The sequence below is a fragment of the Mycosarcoma maydis genome, chromosome 2 (assembly GCF_000328475.2).
Source record: "Mycosarcoma maydis chromosome 2, whole genome shotgun sequence".
Classification (NCBI taxonomy): domain Eukaryota; kingdom Fungi; phylum Basidiomycota; class Ustilaginomycetes; order Ustilaginales; genus Mycosarcoma; species Mycosarcoma maydis.
This window is the reverse complement of record NC_026479.1, coordinates 1,835,464-1,861,668: the sequence shown is the minus strand read 5'-3', so window position 1 is coordinate 1,861,668 and position 26,205 is coordinate 1,835,464. Positions and strand designations below refer to the sequence as shown.

Here is a 26,205-nt window from a genome sequence, read left to right as displayed (position 1 = left end):
CTCGTTTCGCTCCTGTCACTTCCGCGCAGGGTTCTACCATACCATGAAGCTCACCAAGTGTACAAGCATCCTTCTTCCGGACATCTACCTTCCACCTGTGTTCAATAATGTTTCTCTACAGTACAAACGCGCTGTTGGCAACCCCGTTGTTTCCCACACCCTCGTTGTGAGTTAGCCTCTTTCTGTTCCGACGTTTGTAGTTTCTTCAACTCAGTATGCTCATTCTTTGCGCCTTTTCATTTTACGTTCAACAGGCAACAAAGACAGCTATCAACACGGCGGTCCGGCTGCGTCTCTCGCACTCTTTGGTGATGGTCATCATCTATGGCAACATCAACAGCGTTCAAAAGCTCAAGAAGGCGGCAAGAGGTATTGCGACTGCATGTCTACAGCACGCCTTCCACAACGGCCTTGTGGCCTTCATCTACACGGCGTTGGTACTGACTCTGGCTTCGGTTAGAAAGCAGAACAACGGACGAATCGTGGGAATCCCAAGCAATTCAAAGGTAGAATCGTTGCTTGCTGGCTTGGTCGCTGGTGGCGCAGCGTTTTCGCTCGATCAGTCAGCCGTAGCACTTCAGATTTTTGCCTTCGTACTCGGACGTGGTGTGCAGTCCGTGTTGCCAGGTATTGCCGCTCCCATCAACAAGACGGATTCGGCCATATTGACCGCCTCCGCTTCGACGCCAGTGCCAATCAAGCCAGCAAAGAAGATGCTATACAGGCCACCTAGCTCACACGCCATCACCGTCTCAGGTGCTCTTGTCTACGCTGCCGTGCTGACGATGCACTCACACGGTCACGATCGACTCAACTCGGGTCTTTCTCGAAGTCTCATGCCGATCTATGGCAAATTTGGCCGATCGGTTGCGGCCTAGCCTTTTACAAGTATTCTTTCTCGTTGCTTCCTTGGTCACGGATTGCATTTGTCAAGCTTGGCTTTGCACGTTCTCGTTCACTCAATTTTTGTTTGCCTCGTCATTTAATGGACTGAATTCGTAGATTATTGTGGTCATTGGTTGTTCCCATTCTTGCATTTGACTTGCTTTTCTATTCGTCTGAATCGGCGCTTGTGATTATTACAGGCAGTTGAAGCTAAACCAAACAACACCAAAAAGGTGAGTTCGGGTAAGGCGTGCTGTCTTGAACTCGCCCTCTCGAATCTTGTGCAAAAAGCTCGTGACAGCGGCTATTGACGAGACGGGCGCTCTCTGTCACTAGAGCACGTGCATAATGCGGCTCCTTGCTCGGAAAACCATCGAGACTTTTGGCCTCAACGTCTGCTTTGTTTGGGTACGATTTTTTTTAGAATTGTAGGCACAAAAGATGAAAGAGGAGAAATCGTGATTCGTGAATTGTGACTGCCGCTCAAGAAAGGTATAATCGTAAATATTTAAAAACAAGGCGATCAACTCACGACTCGTGACTCGCTCGACCAATCGTGAATCGCATCGTGAAGCGTATCGGCTAGACTATAAGCGCAAGAAGCGCAATCAACTCACTATGAACGTTTGGTTGCAATCACGAATCACGAATCGTAAATCTGGTTTCGGTGGAAATACCAGAATAATTAATAATTGCGGCTTCTTATCTCAAGTCGACCACGAATATTCTGTAATTTGTGCGCTGTGAAACCTGTCTGACTTAGCGGGTGGCAACCTCGGCTCCTTGCCCAGGTCGCACATCGTTGCGCCAAGTTGAAGCGAGATAGAAAATAACTAGGGTGTGAGTGTGAGTGTGAGTGTGAGTGTGAGTGTGAGTGTGAGTGTGAGTGTGAGTGTGAGTGTGAGTAGCTCGACAGGACCCTGTCTGCAAATCGATAGGCGTGAATCTTGTTCCTGCAAGCTCTTAACAGCGCTTGATTCCTTCGGAATCATTGCTTGGCGAGATACATCCCACCGCAGCCAGCAGCTAGTCAAGCCAGGCGGCTAGACGTTGCAACAGTCGGCAAGTGATGTGGCGCACATGTGTTGTCAGGCGCACAGGGATTTTGGGAGCGTGGCGAGTACAAGAGGAGGCTGAACAACGATAGACTTTGGTGTTCCCATCAACCTACTCCATCTACATCAACTTGAAAGACGGCATCATCAACATGTCAGTTCCCGAGGGTTACACCGCGGTGCCGGTTGCTGTGCTGGACAGCACCACTGGCAACACCGAGATCATTGCCAGTGTCGGTCTCGTCTTTTCCAAGCAGTTATCCCTGTCCAAGCTCGAAGAAAGCTGGTATCAGCTTGTCCGTGTTTGGCCGCTCGTAGCTGCGCGAGTCCGAGTCAGTAACACCGCCACCAGTGGAATTGCGTACCACGTTCCTGATCCCGCCAAGCTCGCCCAGCTCGAAGCTACGAGTCGCTCATCCTCTGAACCTCTGCGCAAGATGATCGTCACTCGTGATGTCTCGGATCGCTCCATCCAGACCTACAGTAATTTCAGCAAGAGGATCACCTCGGGACAGCTTTCCGACATTTGCCTTGGTACGGGTCCCAACCCCAAACTCAGCCGTGAGCTGACATGCATCAACGCCACGCGCACTTTTGACCAGCTCCTTGAAGAGGATCAATCTTTTGTAACAGCTCAGGCAACTCTGTTCAGCGATGCGACCATCGTAAGTATTTCGCTCAGTCACATCATTGGAGATGGCTTTGGTCTTCACCGCATCTGGAAGGCTTGGTCCGGTATTCTCAAGGGCCATATGCCGGAAGCGCTGCAAGACCTGGGCAAGGACCCTTTCATCGATTATCTGGCTCCGGAAGGTCCACTTTCAAAGAACGTCGATGGCTCGCCGCTGCCAGATCCGAAAGGATGGTACAAGTTTGGCTTCTTGGACAAGGTCAACTTTGCAGCCAGAGTATTGTGGGAGCTCCACGTAGCGCGTCCAGAGAAGAAAATAGGACAGTACTACGTCTACTTGCCCGAGGAGCGCGTACAGCAGCTCGTGCAAGAGGCTCAAAGCCAGGTCGATGCCCACCTCGAGTCCTCTTCCTTGGTCTCAGAGAAAGAGGCAGGAGACATCAAAAAGGTGGCGACTGTCAAGCTGAGCCGCCTCAATGTGCTGTTCGCTTGGCTCATTCAAAACACCCAAGCCGCGCGCAAGAACCAGAAGCGACTCAGCTCCGTGCTGGCCATCTGCAACACCAAGGGAAGGCCTGCAACCGGATATCGCCCCGAGATGGACCCTGCCCATCCTTTCTGGGGTGGAGCTGTCGCCTTCCCCGTGAAGCCACTCTCGTCGGCAGAGTTCGTGTCCATGCCGCTCGGAGTGCTGGCGTTGCACATTCGAGAGTCGCTCGCGGACTACACTGACCCAGACAATATGCAGTATGCAATCACCATGTTGCTCAACAACACATTGTGGAAGAATCGCAAAAAGCCTGCGCCTATGTACCTCTTTGCCAAACCTAATCACTACTGGTCTGGCATGACCGACTGGAGACCTGTAAAATTTGGTGCCACCGACTTTGGGGGTGCGCTTCCCCAAGAGGCTCAAGCCGACGTCTCGCAGGAGGTGTTGAAGCCGGATGCCATCAATGCCGATTTGGCGATCTCTGGCACAAAGCGATATCGCTGGGCGTTGATGGGAGAGGCAGGCAAAGGGTGCTGGTTCACCGGCTTCATGACGCACAAGGACGCCACCCATCCTCGCGGATTCGGTCGATACCCTCTCTACCAGTAGATAGGTTGGTGCACGTCTTTTGGATAAAGTACCGAACTTTCCCTGTATCCTGTTCGAACCGCACCCGTAAGCGTTAATTGTACGTTGATGATCGCGATGCACGGTTCAGACCAAAGCAAGCAAAGCAGTGTGAAAAGACGAGAAGACCAGAAGTGAACGTAGAAAACCATATCCGAATCAGCATCTAGGGCACCCGTTTGGTGTATTGGTCTAGCTTCCAGCAATGACGAGTCTGAATTTGGATTCACGATTGTTACGATTATTCACGACCAGCGTGCGCTGATGGCTTTGTTCCGTATGAGATTCGTGATTCCATCCACAAGCTTGAATACAGGCACATAGCGACCAGACGAGATACATGCACTTATGTAATAAGTGAGGGTTAGTTGAAGATTACATCTCAAGTCCGGTTGGTTGTCTAGACTTCCTTTGGGTACAGTCGTGAGCGGTTAAGCTTCAAGTCACGAGTTGTATTCGTCACACCTCACGCGCTGTTTAAAATGGTCCCTTTGTGCTTCTTTCTCGTACTTCGCGACTCAGGTTCAACAAATCGTGAATCACGAATGATCTGGTATCAGCCCAGCTGGAAACTGTGCATTTGGCGTACATCGTGTTTTGGAGTCGCGATCGGAAACCGCATCGGCGATTGGCCTTGTGTATTCACTGAACAGTCCTGCGACGTTACCGTGCAGTACCCAAAAAGACTCAGGCGTCACAGGGACTTTGCCAGACTTTGAGACGTAGTAATTACGAATCGTGAACGAGGCGCTCCTTTCGTCTCCATGTCGTTTACCAAGACAACGCCTTATGTCTTAACGAAAATCTTGGACGAAGCCGTGCAAGTACATAGATGTCGAGTTAGAATGAGGCAAATGGCTGCGCCGACGATCAAGGTGGCACAAAAGACCTGTGCTGGCCAGAATATACCCTCGTTGACATCGATCATGGCACCGGCGACTGGATTGCCGACCAGAATACCGATAGCAGTAAAGAGACTAAATGTGCCCATCCGTGCACCGAGTCGTGACTTGTCAGCCGTCAGCATGGCCACAGTTGGTCCCTGAAGTGATACATAGCTGCCTGAAAAGGCACCGTAGAAGAAACAGAAAAATACGAGCTTGGAGGTGCTGTCGACGCTAAGCCATGCATAGCCTGTGGTGGCAGCTGCAATAGAGGTGACGATAAACATGTTGAGATAGCCGAACCTGTCTGCAAGAATGTTGGGGACAATTCGTCCAAAGACGCTACCGGCACTCAGAATTGGCACAAGATAGGCTAGCAACGTACTTGGCACGTTGTCAACCTTTCTCTGACTGTAGATACCAATGTAGTAGAAAGGGATGTAAAGACCCATAAATGCCAATAGCGCCGCGGTAGAAAAAGCGAGCATGCTTGGTTGTGTGAAGGTGGTCTTATCTATTAAGACTTGCGATTTGCTGGTGGCACTGCGTTGACGCATGAGTGCCACAGCAACAGCTTGCGTTGCTAATGCAATGAAAGCAAGCACGCGAGTCGCCCAACCGAATCCAATACGGGGCTCAAGGCGTTGAAAGACGATGGGATATATGATGCCTCCAAGACTGCTTCCGCATACCGAGATGCCTGCAGCGAACGCACGCTGTTTGATAAAGTAGGCTGGCAGGATAGCCACACTTTGAACGAAGATGGTGCCCATCCCTAGACCGGTACAAACGCCTTGTGACAGAAGAATTTGGTAGTACCGAGAACTGATGCTCGTCATCATCAACCCAAGTACGATGAGGACCGTACCAGCAGCGTTGAGAGCTCGCACAAAGCCGCGATCGAAGAGAGGGCCACTGAGCGGACCGACGAGCAAAAGTAGAAATGCCTGAACCGAACCTATCCACGAGATGCTGGACGAGCTGTAATGTGCCAGAGGGCCCGCCTCATAGAAGGTTTGGTATGCGCCGTATGTATTGACCAACCCCCACGAGTTGAAGAAGAGCATGAACGAAGCGACTACTTGCAGCCAGGCGATCAGCCCTCCGTCGGTATGCTCTGGCAGCGCATCTTGTGGCGGGTCGCGTTTCTCCTCTAAAACGGGGGTGACCACTGTTGTCTCTACTTTCGATGTGGACTTATCGTGTATGGAGTCTTGCTCGTGGCCACTACTGGACGCAGCAATCAGAATCGGCGCTTGCAGCATGCTGGCTTAAACATGATAGAATGAAGATGAAGATGCAAAGGCCAAGAGCGTTGCCAGCCTTTTAACAGATGGCTGACAGTGGGAAGACGCGCATCATAACAGGTAAGGTTTAGCAACGAAGTTCGAAGAACAGAAGAAGCCTCATCTGGAGTGACCCAAGCACAGACGAGTGGTAGCTATCTCCGAAGGTCCTCGGCAGAGCATGGATGAAAGCTGCCGAAGTGGGTCAGTAAAGGGTGGGACCAGGAAGAGACGGAACCTCTGCACTGAGACGTGCAGAAAACCCGACGGTCGAAGCAAGCAACGCAGCGCAGCAGGTCACCGTCAGTAAAAAGCCTTGTCAGAGTTGATCGAGCGGCCTCCGTAAAGGAGAGCAACAACTTGCAGTTGGGCCCGACAACATCGTCGCCAATCAAACGCGAGTGTTTGGGTGCTTGAGCTTGCCGTAGCACTGTGGCCCCCTCCGGTGCTTCAACCAGCACCGACTGCCTATCATGGCCATTTGGTCCCAGCACCCACGCACTCACACCGCCACGACTTTCAGTAAGTTATGTTCCAGCCTGACCTGCAGCAGGACAGCATCGACAAATCTTGCATGCATACTTAGTACCACCGCTACCTCTGCGAATGTACGCTCACATCGGCGTGACTACTGAGCGCTCGATACGGTCGCTAGCTTCTTCAACGTCGGCCAGTGTAACGCCACCGGCTCTAGTCACTTCCATGTCTGCTTACATTCACGATTCGTGATTGCCGCCAGCAGCGTCCCATACGATCCAGCTGGCCTCTTGCCTTGTCAACTTTATTCACGATTGTTGAGCCCATTTGAGTTGCAGCGGCAGGTAAAATTCACGATTCGTGATTCGTGATTCGTGATTCGTGATTCGTGATTCGTGATTATATATAGTGATTCACGATTATTCTATCGTGATTTCACGGTTTTATTCACGATTTACGATTCGATCGTGCCCTCTTTCAACTAATCTATCCCCGATTCCCGATTCAACAATCAGAATCCCAAGGAAAACCAAAATATAGTCACGATTGGAAATTATTTACAACTGCTTGTGGCCGCATTCTTGACAATTAATCGTGAATCGTGAATATTCGTGTTTGGCACGCTATCATGTGTGACACACGCCGCCACCGCCTCGTTTGCCAAACCCGGACAGTCCACGCCAAATGACAGCTACGGTAGGCAGGACATCGTGAAAGTCGCCCCTCAATGAGAGCTGACTCCTGATGGTATTTGCCGTTACAGAGCCGCACGAATCTTCTCCAGCTCGCCCACAAATCGATCGCAAAATGCTTCGAGCTGCTGCGCGTCCATCGCTGAGCGATCACATCGCGCCCCTAGTGAAAGGCTTTTGGTCGAAGCATCCAACCCAACGTCCATGTACAGTTGAGCGCCGGCTTCATGGATGTCGCCGTCGACGCTGGTGTTGCCTGGCATGAGTGGATGACGGGTGAAGTAGCCACTATCGTAAGGTAGCCTGTATGGCTTCAACAAGGACGGGGCTGAGGCATTACTGTCATCCGTCGGCGGGCGCATGGATGTGGTGATTGGCTTATGCCAGAGGAGGTTGAGGTGTGCATCAAAGGCCACAGGTAGGTCGACGTAGTCTTGTTGATGCTCAGCTCTAGAAACGAGGTCGGTCTGAATCGCCCTCAACCTTTCAAACAAATCCTCCTGATCACCGCCTGCCGTGGCTACCGTCATTGGCTGCATCGCCGTCGTTGGTCCAATCATGTTGCCGACCCCGTCAATGGCAGATGCTCGTCCTGCCGTGTAGAAGCCGAATGTTGGCGACGTGATCTTTGTGTCACTGACCTCGGACGAGAGCAGACGCGCATAGGCCAGGATGACAACCACCTGCAGACCGAAACCACGCGCACGGCATGCAGCCTCCAACGTGTCCACGTCTTGCAGAGCCGGTTTGCGGACATGCATCGTCTGTTCCAACGACTGCGTTGCCCCTCTGCACACCAATGTCGCCGAGGCACCGCGCAGTCTTGTCTCCCAGAAGCTTGCAGTCGCGTCTCGGTTGCGCAAAGCTTCGCGGTGCGTCTGATCGATGAAATCAGCAAAGCTCACTGGCGCACGCATCGACTCGAGCTTGCCTTGATCGATGTTATGGTACAACTGCATGAGCTCATCCGCCATCAGGCGCATGCTCCATGCATCGTAGCTCGTATGATGGATCGTTACCAGAACAAGGTCACTCTGCTTGCCCTGCACAAGTGTCAAACGTGCTGATGGCCTGAACAGATCGGTCGGTGATGCGTTGAGCCTTTGAACCGCCTCGAATGCAGCAGCATCAAGGTTGTTGCTACCATCTACCACGCCAAGTCGACCACGTTCATGGTCCCGCCAGACCAAACTGTTTTCGGCCAACACCACCTGCACCAACGTCCTTCTGTCCTTCAGGCGTACGAACGCCGTCCGAAGCGCCGCGTTGCGTCGACGCAGCTCGTTCCACGCAGATTTGAGCTTGGAAACGTCAAGCTTGGACGGGCAAGCATAGACGAACGTAGGCTCTAGGAATCTTCTGCCACGCTGCAACCATTGTGCAATGTGCTGCTGCTGGCCTGTCAACAGTGGCAAGACCGTCTCGACTTCGCAAGACGGAACTTTGAGCAGTTCGATTGCCTCTTGCTCGGCTTCCTTGCCCACCAGCATCTCTCTCTCCGTGTCGGTTGAATCGTCTACACCGATCCGAGGAGCTTCACTGCGTGTCTCGGTAGCCACTGTCAGTCTTGCAAACGTGCCGGCCGACAGCACATCGAATGGCGTCAAGGGTACCTGTTCGCTTCGAGCATCAGCTGAGATGCAAATGGCAAGCAACGAATCGATACCCAATAGAAACAGGTTAGGGCACGAATTGATGATAGCTGCGTCAACATTCAAACGTTTCGCCATGTGCCGAAGAACAATGTCTTGTTCCGCGGTACTGAGGCTTCGACGACCAGCGTCCACTCCAACCGATGCGCTCGTATCTTTGTCGGTTCCATCGCGGCCAACTGTAAGTGGAAGCGCAGCTAACCGCTCCGGAAATGCGCCAACTGATCGATGCGGTCGTTCGAGAAGGTCCAAGAATACCTGTTCAAAGAGCTGCAGTGTCTTTGGCAGCCAGTCGATACCGCCCACGGCGTCGCTAGCTCCAGCTTTAATCTGCACTCCGTCATCGTCTTGAATCACAGAAATGTTCACCGGATACTCTGATGCTGCCGTGGTCACGACCGTCGAAGTGCTGGATTCAGTTTGAATCGGCCCCTCCGATGGATCCAACGCTGTCCATAGCTCAGACTTCGAGCTGCTTGCACTACTGGACTTGCCTTCGATGTTGTGGAACACGAACAAGGTGTCGAAGAAAGTGCTGTGAGCTCCATGTTCCCGCCTCCATGCATTCTGGATTCGTCCAAGCGACGCATGCTGGAATGGCTGGGCGGCCACGATACGCTCTTGCAAGTCACGTGCTGTAACAGCATTTGAAGCTAGGTCGTCTATGAGATTGATCCGGATCGGCACTGTGTTGATCAACGGTCCACTGACATCTTCGATCCCGGGAAGGTTCAAATAGCGTCCGGATACGACCTGGCCGAAGCACACGTCACGCTGTCCTGCAGCCACAGCCAGCACCTTTGACCAGCTAAGCATGGCAATCGCCTGAGGTGTCGCTCCAAGCTCTGCACTGAGGCGTTTCAGTGTTGCAAGTGAGACGGACAGTCGCCTTTCGTCAAGCCGATATAGCGAGGGAGTCGTTGATGATCGGCTGGATTTCTTGACGAGGAGGCTTGGCTGCTTGAATTCGATCAATGTCTTCAGCCAATACTGCTCCGACTCGTGGGCGCTAGATGCAATCAGGTCGGCAGCTTTGGAGAACGGCGGACGCTGCACCAGCTCGTGTGTCAGATCGTGATACGAAGCTCGAAGATCTGCAAACATGCTGGGTAGTGACACGCCATCGTACAAGCTATGATGCATAGAGATGACGAGAACATCTTGACTGGATGTGCAGTGCAAAATCGCGGCACACCACGGGCTTACGTTGAATTTCTCTGGACCATCGAAAATGAAGTCTGTGCCGTACTCCTTCAAAGCTGCAGACGCTGTTTTGTCGCTCCTCACGACTCGGATCTCTGTAGCGCTTCGAAGCGACTCGAATGGTGTCACCTGGGCATACCACGACAGCGAATTGACCGCGTTCTTGGTCTCGCTAGGTTCGCCTTCAAGATGGAAGCTCGTGCGAAGAATGTCGTGCGATGCGACCACGTGCTGCAATGCCCGCTGAAGTCTGTCGTGATCCAGGGGCTGCTTGAACAGCACGGCATGATGATGAACGTAAAGATCGTGGGAAGCAGAGGCAAGCGTGCCATTCAACATGCCTGCTTGCAACGGTGTAGCCTTGTATCGCGCTGCAGTAGAATCCAGTGAAGATGAGACAGTAGCATCACTGCGCCCTTCTGCCTGCCGTTGGTCAAGCAATTTAGACAACCCTGCGATCGTCCCGGCGGCAAGTACATCGTGTGCACTCAGCTGTAGGCCGTGCTCTCTCCTAAGTCTTGCAGAGAAACGAAGCGCTACGATCGAGTCAAGCCCGATGCGCAGGAACGGAGTGTCTAGCTGAAGCATTTCGGTATTAGGAACACCGCACATTGTCACAGCGAGATCCCGAATCTGCTCTTCTGCTGCGGTCAAGGGGCGCGATACTGCCGAGTGCGAAGGTAGCTCTCGTGCGAGTTTCGATGCGACAGAGCTCGTCGGAATGCCGGCTGCTTTCAGATCCATGTTTGTACCCGTACCGTTGGCAATCTTGTTGAGCAGGATTTGCAAGTTCTCTGTCATCCCTTCGAGACCATCGTGTGGCAGAAGATGCCTAGCCATGGCCGAGATGCGAAGCTCGTCACGATCTCGATCAGCGGTGACTTCGACGGCTGCTGGTGCGTCCGTCTCTGCCTCTACGCTATCCAAATGCCAAGTTCTGGCGAGCTCGCTGCTGTTGGAAGCTCCAGCTTGCACGAAGCTGTACAGAAGATCCACAAGAGATCCGCGGCATTCTGACCCGATCCATCTACGTATCTGTCGCATTGAGGTGTGCTGGAAAGCAAGACAAGAGCTGTTCCAATCGTGACAGGCGCGAATCAATTCGCCAACGTGTCGTGACCCTCGATCAGCACAGAGAGCGAATGGCATGGGCACTGTGGTGAGGCAGGGTGCAACGATGCTCTCTGCAGACACGTGATCCAGTGATCGGCCCCATAGGACGAAGCCGACTGTGAATGCAGTAGTTTCCAGCGAGCGGCACAAAGCAATACCCAGAGCAGAGGCAACCAGGGACGAAAGCGTCACTTGCAGCGTCTTTGCAGCTGCTTCCAGAGGGGCGAGCTGTACTGTCGCCTTGCAGCGTAGCGGGGCTCGTCCTTGTACGGAAGCTATGCTGGTCCATACGCTTGGATCGTTCACGGGAAAGTCGGCAAAAGTGTTGCGCCAGAACCTTTCGGCTCTCTGTTCCGAGACGGAAAGAATGGACTCGAGCATCTCTTGTACTCCTGGCTGCTGATCATGACTCTCTGGACCATCGTCGTCAATGCTTTGTATAACCCGCGCTAGATCGTTCAGTAGCAGGGGAAGGGAGTGTCCGTCATACAGTGCGTGATGCATGTGCAACACGAATGTCGGTTCGGAACCCGCTTCGTCGTCCAATTCGATGCGCCAGGGCGGAATTACAGTGATATCTTGCAGAATTGCACGAGCGATGGCAGCAGTGCTGTTCTGTGTTTTAGTTGTCACAATGTGGCGCTGAATATCGACAGCGTCCAGAACAATTTGGGCGATGGTAACGTCGTCCACATGATCGAAGCATGTTCGCAAGATGCTGTGTCGTTCAGAGAGTTGCCTCCATGCGCGTCGAAGCGAGACTGCTGCAAACGCAGTTGCTTCAGGCTGAATATCATTGAAGCGCACCGCGATGCGTGCAACATAGACAGGCTCGTCCTTGCTGCTGAGAGATATGGCCACCATACCTTCTTGCGAGGGCAGGCACGGAAGCACCTTTGTCACTTTCTCCACACGACTTGCTTGGACTTGATCTTGATGACGAGCCTGGAAGGACTCAAGTGCCTTTACCCCGACCGAAAGGTCAACTTCAAGTGCTTTGGAGTCAGAAAGCTCCGCAGCGATATCCTGGACTCGAGGGTGCATGCGAAGTCGGCCAATCGAGATGGCCAACCCTTCCTTGCGCAGTTGGCCAGCTAGCCGAATGACACTAAGACTGTCAATACCGAGATCAAAGATCGAAGTGTCCGGACGGATCTCGGCTGGGCACTTTGGAAGCATTCGGCGAATAGCAGACGCAATCTCCCTCTCTAAGCTTGACAGAGGGCGGTTCACATTGCTTTCCGAGCCGCTTTGAGCGTTTGCATGGCCACGGCCTTCGAAACTGAACAGCTGGGTAGGGTCGGCAGCCGCAAGCCAGGCTTTGAGTCGGCGCACATCTGTCTTTCCAGAAGCTGCCAGCTGTGTCAGATGCGATACACCGACTACCAAGTCCGGCACCATGTAGCTTGGCAGGTGTTGCTTGCAGTACTGAAGAACGTGTTGGGCCAATCTGCCGGTTTCGGTGGAAGGAGCGAGGAATTGTGGCAACGTGTCACGCCTTTGGTCACCGGTGCTGCTTGTCTTCGTTGCAATCAGCGTAATCAGGAGCGGTTTTGCGAGGCTTTCATGCTGACAGATCAATGTCGTCGCTTGGATGCTCTCATCTGCTCCAGCAATGGCGCACCGAGAAACCTCGCCGAGCTCAAGCCTCTGCCCACGGATCTTCTCCTGTTCATCTCGTCGCCCAAGGTAGTGCAAGCTCCCATCAGCCATCATTCTGGCTGCATCGCCAGTGCGATACATTCTCGTACCGTCCGGCGTCGTCACAAATCCACTCGTGGCCATTTGCGATGGGTCGAGAGCATGGTAGCCCAAAGCAACCAGGTCACCACGAATGCATAGCTCTCCGGCTCGGCCGCGTATAACAGGAGCGAATCGACTCTTGTCATCGAAGTCGATCACAACGGCCGTGTTACCTGGAAGCACCTGTCCGATATCACGCACATGGCTGTGTGGATGGACACGATTCACTGTGCACATGATCGTTGTCTCTGTCGGTCCATAGGCGTTGAGGACAGTCAGCGAGCTGGCCAACGTGTCCCGAACACGGTCGGTGAGCTTTTCACCGCCCACACCTAGGAAGACGAGTGAGGGAACTTCTTGCGGTACAAGATCGCACTGGTCCAGGAGGGAGGGAACACAGCTCATGTGCGTGATCGACATTGTTTGAACGGTTGCCTTGAGATCGCCCAGAAGGAGCGGTCGCTCACCCGTTGCAAGTGCCAGACCGAAACGCCATGACATAAACATCTGTGAAAGATGGACGTCAAATGCTCTGCCGGCCAGTCCCAGATAGCGCCCTTTGCCACCCAACTGGAGCGTGGAAGGGCACTCGGCAGACACAACCTCTGCGTATGAGTCGATAAAGCTGCACAGATTTGCTCGTCCGACTAGCACACCCTTTGGCTTGCCTGTTGAGCCAGAGGTGTACAGCAGATATGCTCCGTCATCCGCCCTTGGTTTGATGGATGTCAGTTCCGTGTGGTCATCGCGGTGGCTCAGAGCGGCGAGGCTCTGCTCGAAATCGTTTTTGCTGACATTGAGCACAGAGCTTATGCAGTCCGCTTCCAGTTCGCCGAGGCAAGTCCCTTCGGTGACGACCAAGGCACAACGACTGTCGGAGATCAAGAGACGCTTGCGTTCCGTCGGAAGCTGGTCATCGATCGGAAGATAGGTGCGTCCACATTTGAAGATTGCGACCGTCACAGCGATTGAGATCAATGATCTTTGCATGCAAAGGGCGATGGGTCCTTCAGAGGGCAAGTCGAGAGATCTGATAAGTCGAGCAACCTGGTCGGCCTTGGCGTTCAGCTGGGCATAAGTCCAAGAGGACAGCTCGGCATCGTTGATACAGGCAGTCTCTGGCGTACCAGCAGCGATGACTACTGCAAGCCACGACGGATGGTTCTTGGCATAGTGTTGAAGCCAGAAGAGAGGATCATGGCCTTGGTCCACTTCGCTCCCGTCGCCTGCGTGGCGTGAGCCCCTAGGTACGTGGCTGACCGACGCAAGTTCCCGTTGGTCTTGACCGACCTTGCCAAGAAGCGCTTGCAATGTCTCGCCCGCACCATCGAGAAGCAATGTGAGAAGCGAGACCACCTGATCGAGCAATGTTTCGAGCATATCTTTGGATATGCGATCCTCCTTCATGGACAATTCCAAGATCAAACTGTCCTCGACATCGTCGTGCTCGAACACGTTCAGTACGGTACTATGCTCTACGCGAATCTCTGAGGACCTGTCTTCCAATAGCGTCCAAATGGGCTTCGTCGACACGGATACTGGCTGCCTCCTGGGATGATAGACGTACATGGCAGTAAACATCTCCTGGTCCGACCTCGTTCCCATGATTTTGGCAAGGCTGGCAAGAGAAGCGAATCGATGCTGCATGGAAGGATGCACTATGACATTGCTCTGAAGGTATGACGCGGCTGACTTCTGCTCCAGAGCAGCATCAAGCAGCAATGAGAAAGGTTGCGTCGTTAGAAGAGGCCCAACAGCGCCCTGTTCGGTAGACAGAGTGGCATGCAGGTTCCTCAAAGACAAGATCTCGCCCAACACAACGTGTCGCTGATCTTCGGCTTCGACATACTGTGCCAACACGATTGCAAAGGCTGACTTGATCAGCGCTGACAAGCCAACGCCTTGAGGGCGAGCTGATGTACATTGCAGTTTACGGGAAGCGGCAATGAATCGAGCCGACTTTGCATCACTGGGAAGGTCCTTGACGCTGGTCAAATCTGGAAGCATCGCTGCTGGTCCACGGGGCTGCAGTTTCTGCTCCCAGTGAAGGATGCTTTCCCTTTGCTCGTCAGCTACGCATGCGTAAGCGAATTCAGATTGAGTCGAAAGCGATGTCGTAGGCAGGAGGCGAATATTGTGATGGTCATCCAGCATGTCTGGACTAAGAGCACTGTACTCGTCTCGAACACGGTTCAAGATGATGTCGATCGAAGGACCATCGTACAATGCATGGTGAATGCACAAAGCAGCGTAAGTGAGGGGAACTTGGTCGTTACCGCTACTGCTGTCATCTTGAACGACAAAGGTCTTGACTTTCCATAACGGCGTGGCGAAAACATTGTCGGCACGATCTTGGGCCACCGATCGGGTCCACTTTGATACTGCTTGGTGCAAGCGGTCATCGGATTTGACCCGGATAGGGTCACACACGTCGATCAAGGTAATGTCGACAGACTTGTGCACCATCTGAAGCGCGAAAACGTCCGTATTTTTGTCGAACTGCACTTCTTCCAATCCTGCGGTCTGCGATACGACAGCAAAGACTGTTCGAAGCATTTCGATGTTGTGAGCCGCGCGTCTCCAGGCCTCAGCCAGGCGAGCCAGGTCAATGTGGGAATCCAGTTGGAGGACATGATCCGACCAATAGGCCGCAGGGTCTGCCAGAGTCTCTGCCAACATGCCCTCTTGCAATGTGCTACACGGAATGCAAACCTCGAAGTCTTGCTTTGATCCAGTCGGGAGCATCTCGCGGACGTTTTTATCGAACTCACTAAGCTTGACGGCAAGGAGTCGATTCCTAGTATCCTCTTCTGCAACTTCGTGACCGTCACCGGTTTTCGTTGCGAGCCCGCGAATGAGCATGCGCACTGTCGAGCAAGCGAGAAGAGTCGATATCGGCAATGGTGTTCCGTTCTGCTTGAGCTTAGCAGCTAGCCGGATCGCTCTGATCGAGTCCAATCCAATGCTAACGAGCGAACTCGAACTGTTGATGTCCTGCGTTGAGGTTCCGGTGATTTCGCTAATCGCTGCAATCACTTGACACTGCAGATCGCCATCTTCTCCTTCCGGGTTGTCTGGATCATCGGCTGTGGTGGATAACAAAGATACCCACTGTGCAAGATCTGCAGAATCGTACGCTGCTTGCAGCTTGGCACGGTCGATTTTGGCGGAAGCCGTCTGAGGAATACGCGACAGCACTAGGACCATGGATGGCACCATGTATGGAGGCAGAACATCACGAACATTGTTCAGCGTCTGGTGTGCCAGTTGGATAGCATCTCCGCTGGTCAACAAGAGCGGCTCTGATATGGCGCCATGTACTCCTCGATCGGTCGAAGCAGCGAGGTATGGACAAGCGAGGAAGCTGATGACTTGCTTCGTGGGTCGATCAAGTCGGCTCAGCATCATTGTCTCAACTCGCTCTACCACTGCGGCTTGCTTTCTTCGCTCCTGCACAGAGAGAAGCGCTGCCGAGATCTCGCTCAATTCGACACGGATACCTCCAAGTTTGACGAGGTCGTCACGTCGTCCAATGAACTCGATGCTGCCATCGTGAAGCATTCGGACATAGTCCCCCGTATAGTAGAGCCGTTGCTTCCATTCTGGTGAGTAGGTGAAGGCTGCCTCAGTCTTGGCCTTGTCGTTGAGATAGCCACGGCCTACCTGAGCACCGGCCAGCACTAGCTCGCCGATGCTTCCTTTGGCACATGGTCGTATCGGCTGTTCTCGATTCTTGCAGACAATGGCGGTAACGCCTTGCATCGGCACGCCCACATTGGCGCTTTGCAGTTTCTCGCCGCCGAAGAGCTGCCGCAGAGTCGCAACCACGGTTACCTCCGCGGGACCATACGTGTTGTACACAGCAATTGAATCGTTTGGCTTGTCGATGCTTGCACAACTACTGGTCCAGTCAGCTGCAACGGACTCGGTCAACTTTTCACCAATGAAGGTGACCGATGTGATGCTGGGACAAGAGTCTCGACGCAGACCTGCTGCAAAAGCAGGCGTCAGGTGGGCATGACTTGTCTGCGATGCCGCGATAAGCTCTGCCGTGGACCCGAGCATGATTTCACGGGTCGCTGCTATGATAGCTCCACCTAAGCCCCACGTCCAAAAGAGATCCTGTACGAAAACGTCGAATGTGTACGCCGAGAACTGCAGGCAACGAGGTGGCATATCCTGCTGGAGAGGCTTTACATGCTGCTGAAGAGCTTGCATACTTGCCACCGCAGAAGCATGTTCGATCATAACTCCCTTGGGTGCTCCGGTGGTTCCACTAGTCCAAATCAGATATGCCAGAGTAGCTGGGGTTGCCGTTGGCCTCAGATTGTCCGCTGACAAGTGGTGGAATTGGCTCGTGTCGCAGGCATTCACCTTGATGGTTAAAGGTTGGCCGTCTGCTTGAACCTCGCCAAGATCGGCAGACGTGTTGGGAGTGACCAAGACAACACGGCTTTTTGTCCTGGCAATGAGTTCCAGCTGTCTAGCTCGAGGCGACTGCACGTCGATGGGACACCATGCTCCGCCTGCCTTGAGAGTAGCGAGCACGCCGACGTAAAGCTCAGGACATCTCTCCATGCAGATTGGAATTGGAAGGTCGCGCAGAGTCGGTTTGCCTGTCACAGATAGGAGGTAGCGTGCCAAACGATTCGCTTGTGCATTCAACTCGAAGTACGTCCAGCGCTGCACTTCCATAGATCCATCTGTATCCGAGTCTTGGTTGAAGTAGAATTCGAGAGCAATGGCTTCTGGCTCGGTGGCAGCCTTATTTTCGAAGTAGGAATGGAGCAATTGCGCCTCAGTTTGAGAATCATCGTTTTCGCTGGCAAGCGGACCTCTGCAGACGGAAAGCGCAGACTGTCGCAATCCTTCCCCATTGATCAATTGCTGAACAGTAGTGGTTTCCGGCTCGCGCATGAGGCTGTGAAGGATGTCTTCGTACTGCTGCAACAGCAATTGAGCAGAGGGAGCGTCCAAGACGGCCAGTGAATACGTCAATCGCAATCGCATTTTTTCGGTGGCTTTGGATCCGGGCCACACTTCCACCATGACAGCGAAGTCGTTCGCCATGACCGGATACGAGATCGAGGCCCACGGTAGGGTAGCATTTGAACAAGTTTGAGCATCGAAGCGCTGCACTGCGAATAACGTGTCAAAAGGCATGCCTCCAGATCGTGCTAGCGCACCGAGCGGGATCTCCAGATGCGACAACCCGGCTGTGCTCGCCTGTGTGGCTTCAGCAAGCAGCTGCGCAGATGTCAAAGTCGCAGAATTGCCCGTTCCCTGGTCAAGACGGGTGATGAACGGGATAACGTTGAACGTTGGGGCCATACAGGATTGTGTCTGTTCATCGAGACGGCCAGAATGCACGCTGCCGCTTGTGATGTAATTGAGACTCTCGTCTTCCGTATACGCAGCAAGGACAAGATTCCACGCTGTTTGCAGAAGTACTAATGCGCTGGTCCGCTGGCATCGTGCCTGCTTGACAATCTCGTCCATGGAAGATCGTGAGTACAGTTCGGTCACTTCGCTTGCGTGTCCCAGAGCAGACTGTTCCGTCGCCTTGTATCCGTTCGCGCACGGGAATCGCGTCCTGCTGACACCTTCCAGACGTTGGTGCCAGAACCTTCGGGATGACTCGAGATCGCTGGTAAAGTGATGCTGAACTGTAGCCTCGAGCTCTGTGCAACGAACCTCCAGAGAAGTTTGAAGAGCGTCATCGCGGAGCAACGAGACTACTTCTTGCTGAAGGAGGTCAAGACTTCCGCCGTCAAAAATGGCGTGCATCAAGCTTAAAACAACAACGCTTTGTTCGACTTCATCCTCTTGAGGGGGCGCCAAGAGACCCAGATGCCAGGGAGGCTGTTCGAGACTAATTGCATTGTCTATTTGCTCCAGATGCTGTTTCAAGCACGCGTCGATTGCCGTTGATGAAGTATGCGCGCTCACGTTGTCATCATCAGATGCTGGAGACAACACGCACTGTGCGAACGGAGCGAGCTTATCGTCGACAGGAACAAAAACAGTTCGGTAGATGTCGTGTTTTTGTAGAACCGTTCGAAAAGCATCGAAGAACTTGCAGGCTTCCGAGACGGAAGAGAAATGGTAGACAGTGTGGTTGATGTACGACCGCTTAGAGCCTATCGAAGCAGGTCGAGTGAGAAAGCTCGTCAGCATACCCGATTGGGTCGCTGTAGTAGGGAAAATTTTCTGAACTCGCATTCTTGTTCGCTCGTCTAGACCCAAAAGAGCGCTCCTGCGGCATCGATCCTCGAACGATCGGAGCTCTGTGGACCAGTCTGTGTTGTTGGGGTAGCTAACATTATTTTCCTCAGCATCCCTGGACACAGTGGTGTCAGAAAGCAATGGGATAAGATCTCTGCAAGCTTTTGCCCCAAGGATTTGTGCTACTTGGAGCTGTCGCGCTGCGGTGGCAGTGACCTTGCTTTGTCTGAGCAGCTGAAGAAGGCGCATTGCCGAGAGACTGTCCATCCCGAGCTCGAACAGATCGCCATCCATGGAAACAGACTTTGCGTCGAGTTGGCACACAGCACAAATGGCTTCGATAAGAGCTTGTGTTACCGGGTCTTCGTTGGCATTGACTTGGTTTTGCTCGCTGCTTCGTTCTTTTGTGCTGCCCTGTTCCGCTGAGGAAGACAAGAGCTCGGCCACGATCTTGCTAAGTTGCTTTCGATCTGACTTGCCTGATACGGTGACAGGGAGGCCTGGCAGCACAATGTATCTCCATGGGCGCATGTGGGGCGGAAGCTGAGCATCGGCAATAATTTTGCAATCAGCTTCTGCGTCCTGAGGCTGTGCGGAAGGAGCAAGCACAATGCAGCAGACAAGTCGCTCACCTCCACCAGACTGTAACTGTGAGGTAGGAGGACGCCAAATGACGCTGGCGGCATTTTGAATCGTATGGCTCGACTGCAAAATAGAGTCAATCTGTTCAGAGCGTACAAAGAAGTAAGGTAAACAAAAGTCAGTGGGTCTAAGCAGTGATTACTCTCGTCGGTATCTGTAAAGGAGTGAATTCGATCACTCACCTCTCCGAGCTCGACCCTTCTGCCGCTCAGTTTGACTTGTTCCGCGTTCATGCGACCCAAGATCTCGATTAACGGATTTCCATCACGGTCCCATACAACTCTGGCACGGTCTCTGGTCCGGTAGACACGGCCAAGCGGGGCAAAAGTTGTGAATGCATCGGCCGTTGCTTCGGGCATGTCGAGATAACCGATTCCTACGTGTGAGCCACCAATGACGAGCTCACCAGTCACACCCCTCGGAGCTGCCTGGAAACGCTTTTCTCCACTTGGCGAGTCGCCACCATCGTGTAGCACGGCTAGCGAGCAGGAAGGCAGCGGAGCTCCAATGATGGATCCTCGAAAATCGGCTGGGAATGGCTGCAGAAGCGTGCAGTTGACGCTGGCTTCAGTAGGTCCATAAGCGTTGGCAAGCGTGGTACGCCCATTCTCGGCAGCGAATCGTCGAATTACTGTAGAGTTTAGACACTCGCCCATGGTCCACAAGAACTTGAGCTTCGGAATTCGTTCGGGATTGAGGAGAGTAGCTACACTTGGCGTCGCCATCATGATGTCAGCTCCACTTAGACGCACCACCTTCTCCAGGTCTGATAGCGTCAAAGCTCGATTTGCAGAACAGAGTGTGCCGCCCGACGAAAGTGTGACAAAGATCTCCATGACTGAAGGGTCGAAGACCGTAGAAGCAAACTGGAACCACTTGAAGGTGGAGCCAGGAGTATTGGACGAAAGCTGTAAGAGAGATGGATCGAGACAGGCTGCATGCGAGAAGATGGAAATGCTTGCAGAGTAGTGTGAGATTTGCACTCCTTTGGGTGTGCCGGTTGTTCCACTGGTGAAAAGGACGTACGCGCACTCTTGCATCCGTTTCGCAGGGGTTAGATGCTTTGCAAATTGATCTGTCTCCGCCAAAGTGTCAGTCACATTGATCCACTCGACGGACGCTGGCATCCATTGTGGCGGTTGTGAGCTGTTTGCACCCAGTAGGATAGTCGTGTCAAGCTGGGCAAGCAAGGAGATGAGCCTCGCGTCTGGGGCGTCGACCGGCAAAGGACAAAAAGCAAATCCTGCCATCAGAATGGCGAGATAAGAGACGTAGAGCTCGAGCGAGGGGCACAGGAGCATAGGCACTACCACCTGCCGATTCTGCGGCTTTGAGGTTTTGGCATGCGTTGCCTGAAGCTTGACAGCTAGAGATGTGGCAAGGCGCTTCAGTTCATCATACGTCAGCTTGCTAAATTGACCCATATCCTCTTGGTCGAGCCTTTCGAGGAATTGCACTGCCATGCGATCGGGAAATTTTTCAGCTTGGTCCAGGAAAGAGTCGTGGAGCTGAGCATGTTCCGGCAGCTTAGAAACAGGACTCGGGTTGAGAATCGACAAGGGTGTCTCATCTTCGGTCAGGGTCGACTCGAGAACTTGCTTGCAAAAGTAGGCAAAAATGCCCTGGCCTGCCTCACTTGGCACCGTCTGGGCGAATTCAAGTACGAATTCAACATCCTTGTCCGAGTTGCTATTGACCGTGACGACCAGGTCGTCGTCCAAAGTCTTTGGCAAAGTTGGCTGAGGTGGGAAAAAGCGGAATGCGATACCTGGCAGCGATGAAGCCTCGACGTCCACGACTTGTGCGTGGACTGCACCCGCAGAAGTAATGCGTGTCTGCCCGTCGCCGAACCGGACCTTGAAGAGCGCTTCGTCCGCATCGCATCCGACGAGATGTCCCACGAAGACGGCAAGAGAGGAGATAAGCTTTTCCCCTTTCTCGTCGTTGACAAGACTTTTGACAAATTCCAGACAGCTTTTACGCATAAACTTGAAGCATCGCGTTCCATCAAGAGTGCGTGGTTCGGCCACAGCAGAGTAGGGATGAAGAGCAGGAAGACGGCTCAACGTTGTCGCCGCCATCTTGTCTAGCTTGATCCTCGTTGGTTTTGAATAGAAGAGCTTTGAGATTGTTGACGGATGGAATAGATCGACTTTGGTCCTCGTGATATCAGAAAAGGAAGCTACAGTCACTTCTGAGAATCTTTAGATTACTCGAAGTGAAAAAAGCTAAGTATTTTGCGTCAGATCCTCCAAGCAGGAAGTGAGTACAACGTGGTCTGCTCTTTGCCTTGGATCTTCTTGGCAAGCTAGTACTCAAAATTTATCAGATAAAAATGGCCGTTTCAGTTGTTGAAGCTGAATGTCACTTTGCTGGTCATTCAACTTGATTCAATCAGCACATTGCGCTGCTGCTGCGATGCACACCACTTAGCTGCTTCGACATCAAGCTTCTCGGTGTCACGGCCAACGCGGCCAACTTGTGTGATTGGTGCGGAAGGCTTCGGAAAGACGCCGTTCTGCAACGATGAACAAGTGACATCATGATTTCTTACACTCATACAACTGACCATAGACTCGTCTCAAGAACCATTTCGCAAAGCAAACATCACTCACATTCACTCACCACTCACGACTTGTCAGAGGTACAATCTGATAAACTACGGTGTGAGAGAAGACCACGTCTCGGATCGCAACCGCTAAGTGCCAAGGCAATTAATAAAAATCAACTGCGCGTAGTCGAATACTGCCAAAGCATAAGCCAATCAGAGGACAAGACGAAAGGACAAAATGTATCTGTAGCACGTCACAGGTCGCTTAGAGGCTTGCATCTTGTCCACACTGATCCTTCATTTAAAACCCTAAAAAAGAAAAAAAGAAAAAAGAAAAAATCAGAATTCAAAAATTGGAGCGATGGTTTCAATTTTAATTGCAGCTTTCTGGATATTGTAAAATTTGGTAACCCAGAATCGCCACGGTCATCGCATGATTCGTCAAGAAGACTTTGCACGCCGAGGCTGGTCAAGTTCACCGTCAAATCCGCCAGCGAAAAGAACAAGACTCATGGGAGTGGAGCGAATCATAACAGCAATCGTGAATAGTTATGTTGCTCTTGGTTCTGGTCCTGATCCGCCTTTTCACGATGTCACGAAAAGCACCATTCAGTCGAGCAGTGACGCAAGTTTGTTGTCAGGCCTTATTGCGTTAAGCGAGAAGCAGAGCTTAAAGCCTTCCAACTGAAATGAACTATTGAGTGAAACATTCACGATTAACACGTTTCAACGCACAAGGCTCCTCGTGTCCGCTAGCGAGAAGTTGACAAAATCTCACAGGTCTTCTGGGTACCTCGGCTTCTTCAGAGCGAAATGCGCATCTTCGGCGCTTTTACTGAATGGCAGAAGTGTTTTCGTCCCTTCGGAAGAGGAAGTTTGAGCTTCACTCTGGTTGAGCGCACTTGATCTGATAAGTTCTCTTCGTCAAGACGCCATCATTTTTGCGACCTGACGCACAACTATGTTCGGCTGCAAACAGCTGCACCCACGCGCCAATCCTCCTTCTTCGTGAATTTACTATAGCATGGCTTTGAAAGTGCACTACTCAAACATTATAGATACTCAGTGTGCTCGAATAAAGCTCGATGGTGTTCGATCGTGCGTTACTGAAGCCGTTTCACAGTATAACCCTAAGACATCTGACGAGTAGCCCGTCAAGAAGCTATCTCCTGACCTTCGACTTCGTTCCTTCATCTTGTTACTATCCAACATGACGGCATCAGCGCTGGCGTATCTGGAGCCTGACTCTTCAGCAGAGCTGACTGGTGTATACCACCTCGTACTGGATCGGCCCGAAGCTCGCAATGCCATTTCACGATCTCTGTTGCAAGATGTGCTACAATGTCTACAAGTGCTTGTTTGCAAGATCACTCAACCTAAACAAGACGAGCCCTTACCTCGCGTTCTGATCCTTCGAGCCAACGGCCCATGCTTTTGCGCAGGAGCAGATCTCAAGGAGCGAAGGGAGATGTCGGAAGCCGAGGTCATTGAGTTTCTTCAAGATCTGAGGCATATGCTCGAGCAGGTCGAGAAGCTGCCCATTCCAACTCTTGCTGCCATCGACGGACCGGCCTTAGGTGGTGGACTGGAGCTCGCTTTGGCGTGTGACTTCCGGATCGCAGGTAAGCCGCCCGCTAATATCTCTTGCTAGCCTGCTACTTGACAATTCTGAAGCTGACTGACACACATTGCTGCCTGTTTTCATCTTGTCAATCAGCCGAAACTGTGAGCAAGATCGGCTTTCCTGAAGTCAAGCTTGGTATCATTCCGGGTGCAGGAGGAACACAGAGAGCCCCTCGGATCATTGGCATGGTGAGTTTCCATTCTTCCAACTCGTGTTGTCCCGAACCGTCTCCGAACGCAGCGCGCTGACCGTTCCCAACTCACTCACTACGCAGCAACGGGCCAAAGAGCTGATTTATACAGGTACTCAGCTGAACGCGACACAAGCCAAAGACCTGGGCTTGATTGACCATGTCGCTCCAGGATCAACGTGTCTCAAGCTCTGCCAGGAGCTGGCGCAGCAGATGATGCCTTCCGCTCCCTTGGCACTTCGAGCTGCAAAGATGGCGATCAGTATGGGCGCCAATGTGGAGCTAGCTCGTGGACTCGACCTCGAGTGGGCCTGCTATGAGCCACTTCTCGAAAGCAAGGATCGAAGAGAGGCTTTGGATGCTTTCCAACAGAAACGCAAACCAATCTTCACTGGCAAATAGGTCTTTTTTCTCTCTTGTGTGTTGCGACCCCGATTGTATTGTTGAAAGCGTGCTCTTTCATGATCATGGCACGAGTTGTGAAGCCTCGAGTATGAATCGTCAATTCCTACCACACTTCCTTGGCAGAACATGTTTCAGTGGGTGGGCTAGCCTGTACGTCTGAAATTGAGTTTTCTCTCACGTCTGTGACTCGTGACTCGTAACTTTTTTTAGAGATACAGCATCACATTCAGTGCAAACCCCATCTTCGCGGATGTTTACCACGAGATGGCTTTCCAGACTCTATTCGAGGATACCTTCTTCGAGGAATCGGTCACGTCGCAGCACAAACTGTAGCGATGTGGTAACGTAAGGAAGACAGAAAGATAAGACCAGTCAGACACCGAACTCGACAAAACATTTGGATAGAAGAAGAAATCGTGAATGTGTTGCAACTTACGAAAACGGCGCGTTTGTGCGGCAGCTCAACTTCCTTCCTGATCTCTTGCGGCAAAAAGGTGGCAAGCAGAGGGATAATGTCGAGATCATAACGAGGCTCGCCGACGACTACTTCGGTGCGTGGGTCGCGAAGGAAACAAGCATGCTTGAGAGACACCATGCAAGCCGTGAAGCGATGCTTGCCCCGGAACTGTTCCTCTCCGATCAGGAGGTGGGTGCCTGAGTGTGGGTGATAAACGATGCGCTAAAAGTGATCAGCAACACTGTTCAGTCAAAGCTGATTCTGACCTACTGATGCTTACCTTGATCGTAGTTGCCTAGGCCTCCGACAAAGGCGGCCATACCATCCTCTTTGCTCCAGACCATCTCGCCGTATCCTGCAGGCACACCGTCCCACAGTACCAGAACTCCCATGGCATGAGGGTCGTCGTTTTTCTCGGTAATATATTTGCGATGCTTTTCATCGGAGCCCTTTTCGCGCCAGCCATGGTTGACTCTGTCGCTGTTCTGCCACCTGGTGTACGCATCGAAATGCTGTGGGTTCGATACGTCGATGTGGACCAACTCGAGGTGTTGAGAGCAAGAAAAGACGTAGCGAGAATAGACAACCGAGCCAGGTGCTGGCTTCGGAGGTCGCAGGGGATGCGTTGCCAGCACGGGAGGAGAAGTGCTCTGCGTAAAGTCGAGCACGTATGGGAACAGTCCACGAGTGGGTACAGGTGTTTGCAGCCAGTGAAGGCCAGCAGGTGCTCCCGCTCCTTGCCAAAAAGCGTTGCGGTCAAGCAAAATGAGATCGGTCTCACAGGGCGATTTGAAGCCAAGACCTGCCTCGAACACGTATGAGCGCACTTTGGTCGCTTGAGTACCCTTGAGCAAGACGGCGAGACGATCGGACCGTTTGTGTCGAATCCAAACTGATGAAAAGCAGATTGAAATACAGATTAGCAGCTGTTTGGCGATATCCTGGTGGTGAGTTTCCTACTTACAGGCGTAAAGAGCAGACCAAATCGCCCTTGCTGGCTCAACAGCCTCATCAAGAAGCTCCAAAGACCAAGCTTGCTGGTAAGTCGCTCGATCTTCGTTCACGACCCCATGCTGACTTGTCTTGGCAAGACGGTCCAGCTTGATCCACTTGGCCGCAGACCAAGAGCTCTCTTGCCCTTTCTCTGCGTAGGAGACCGTGATGGTGGTCTCTTTGGCATCGAGGGCGGCTTCGTCTGATTCCGCTTCAACGTCTACTTCAACGTTGACGCTCGCCCGGCGACCAGGTAGCGTAAAGGCGTGCGCACCTCTTGCAAGAAACACCTTCTCCTCTTTACGAGGATTAAAGGTTGCCCGCAGGCCTGGTTGACGCGGAGCCGGACTGGGCTGAACACTTGTTGCTGCTGTCAT

The 26,205-nt window shown here is 52.6% G+C and overlaps 6 protein-coding genes across 6 annotated transcripts; 3 read left to right on the top strand and 3 right to left on the bottom strand.

Moving 5' to 3' along the window:
• Positions 1-43: 43 nt before the first annotated feature.
• Positions 44-878, top strand: UMAG_01437 (uncharacterized protein; the record flags this gene model as incomplete). Its single annotated transcript, XM_011389004.1, has 2 exons — positions 44-166; positions 255-878. 2 exons carry the CDS (start codon positions 44-46, stop codon positions 876-878), a joined length of 747 nt encoding a protein of 248 aa, XP_011387306.1.
• Positions 879-2,092: 1,214 nt separating this feature from the next.
• Positions 2,093-3,673, top strand: UMAG_01436 (uncharacterized protein; the record flags this gene model as incomplete). Its single annotated transcript, XM_011389003.1, has 1 exon — positions 2,093-3,673. The coding sequence occupies one exon, from the start codon at positions 2,093-2,095 to the stop codon at positions 3,671-3,673; it is 1,581 nt and encodes a 526-aa protein (XP_011387305.1).
• An 805-nt stretch (positions 3,674-4,478) lies between these two features.
• On the bottom strand, positions 4,479-5,840 carry UMAG_01435 (uncharacterized protein; the record flags this gene model as incomplete). Its single annotated transcript, XM_011389002.1, has 1 exon — positions 4,479-5,840. One exon carries the CDS (start codon positions 5,838-5,840, stop codon positions 4,479-4,481), a length of 1,362 nt encoding a protein of 453 aa, XP_011387304.1.
• Positions 5,841-7,095: 1,255 nt separating this feature from the next.
• On the bottom strand, positions 7,096-21,689 carry UMAG_01434 (siderophore peptide synthetase involved in ferrichromeA biosynthesis; the record flags this gene model as incomplete). The annotated part of the gene is made up of 2 exons (XM_011389001.1): positions 7,096-19,689; positions 19,791-21,689. The coding sequence occupies 2 exons, from the start codon at positions 21,687-21,689 to the stop codon at positions 7,096-7,098; spliced, it is 14,493 nt and encodes a 4,830-aa protein (XP_011387303.1).
• A 1,680-nt stretch (positions 21,690-23,369) lies between these two features.
• Positions 23,370-24,375, top strand: UMAG_01433 (uncharacterized protein; the record flags this gene model as incomplete). Its single annotated transcript, XM_011389000.1, has 3 exons — positions 23,370-23,781; positions 23,877-23,971; positions 24,058-24,375. 3 exons carry the CDS (start codon positions 23,370-23,372, stop codon positions 24,373-24,375), a joined length of 825 nt encoding a protein of 274 aa, XP_011387302.1.
• A 282-nt stretch (positions 24,376-24,657) lies between these two features.
• UMAG_01432 (uncharacterized protein) lies at positions 24,658-26,205 on the bottom strand (the record flags this gene model as incomplete). Its single annotated transcript, XM_011388999.1, has 4 exons — positions 24,658-24,705; positions 24,815-25,032; positions 25,116-25,727; positions 25,800-26,205. 4 exons carry the CDS (start codon positions 26,203-26,205, stop codon positions 24,658-24,660), a joined length of 1,284 nt encoding a protein of 427 aa, XP_011387301.1.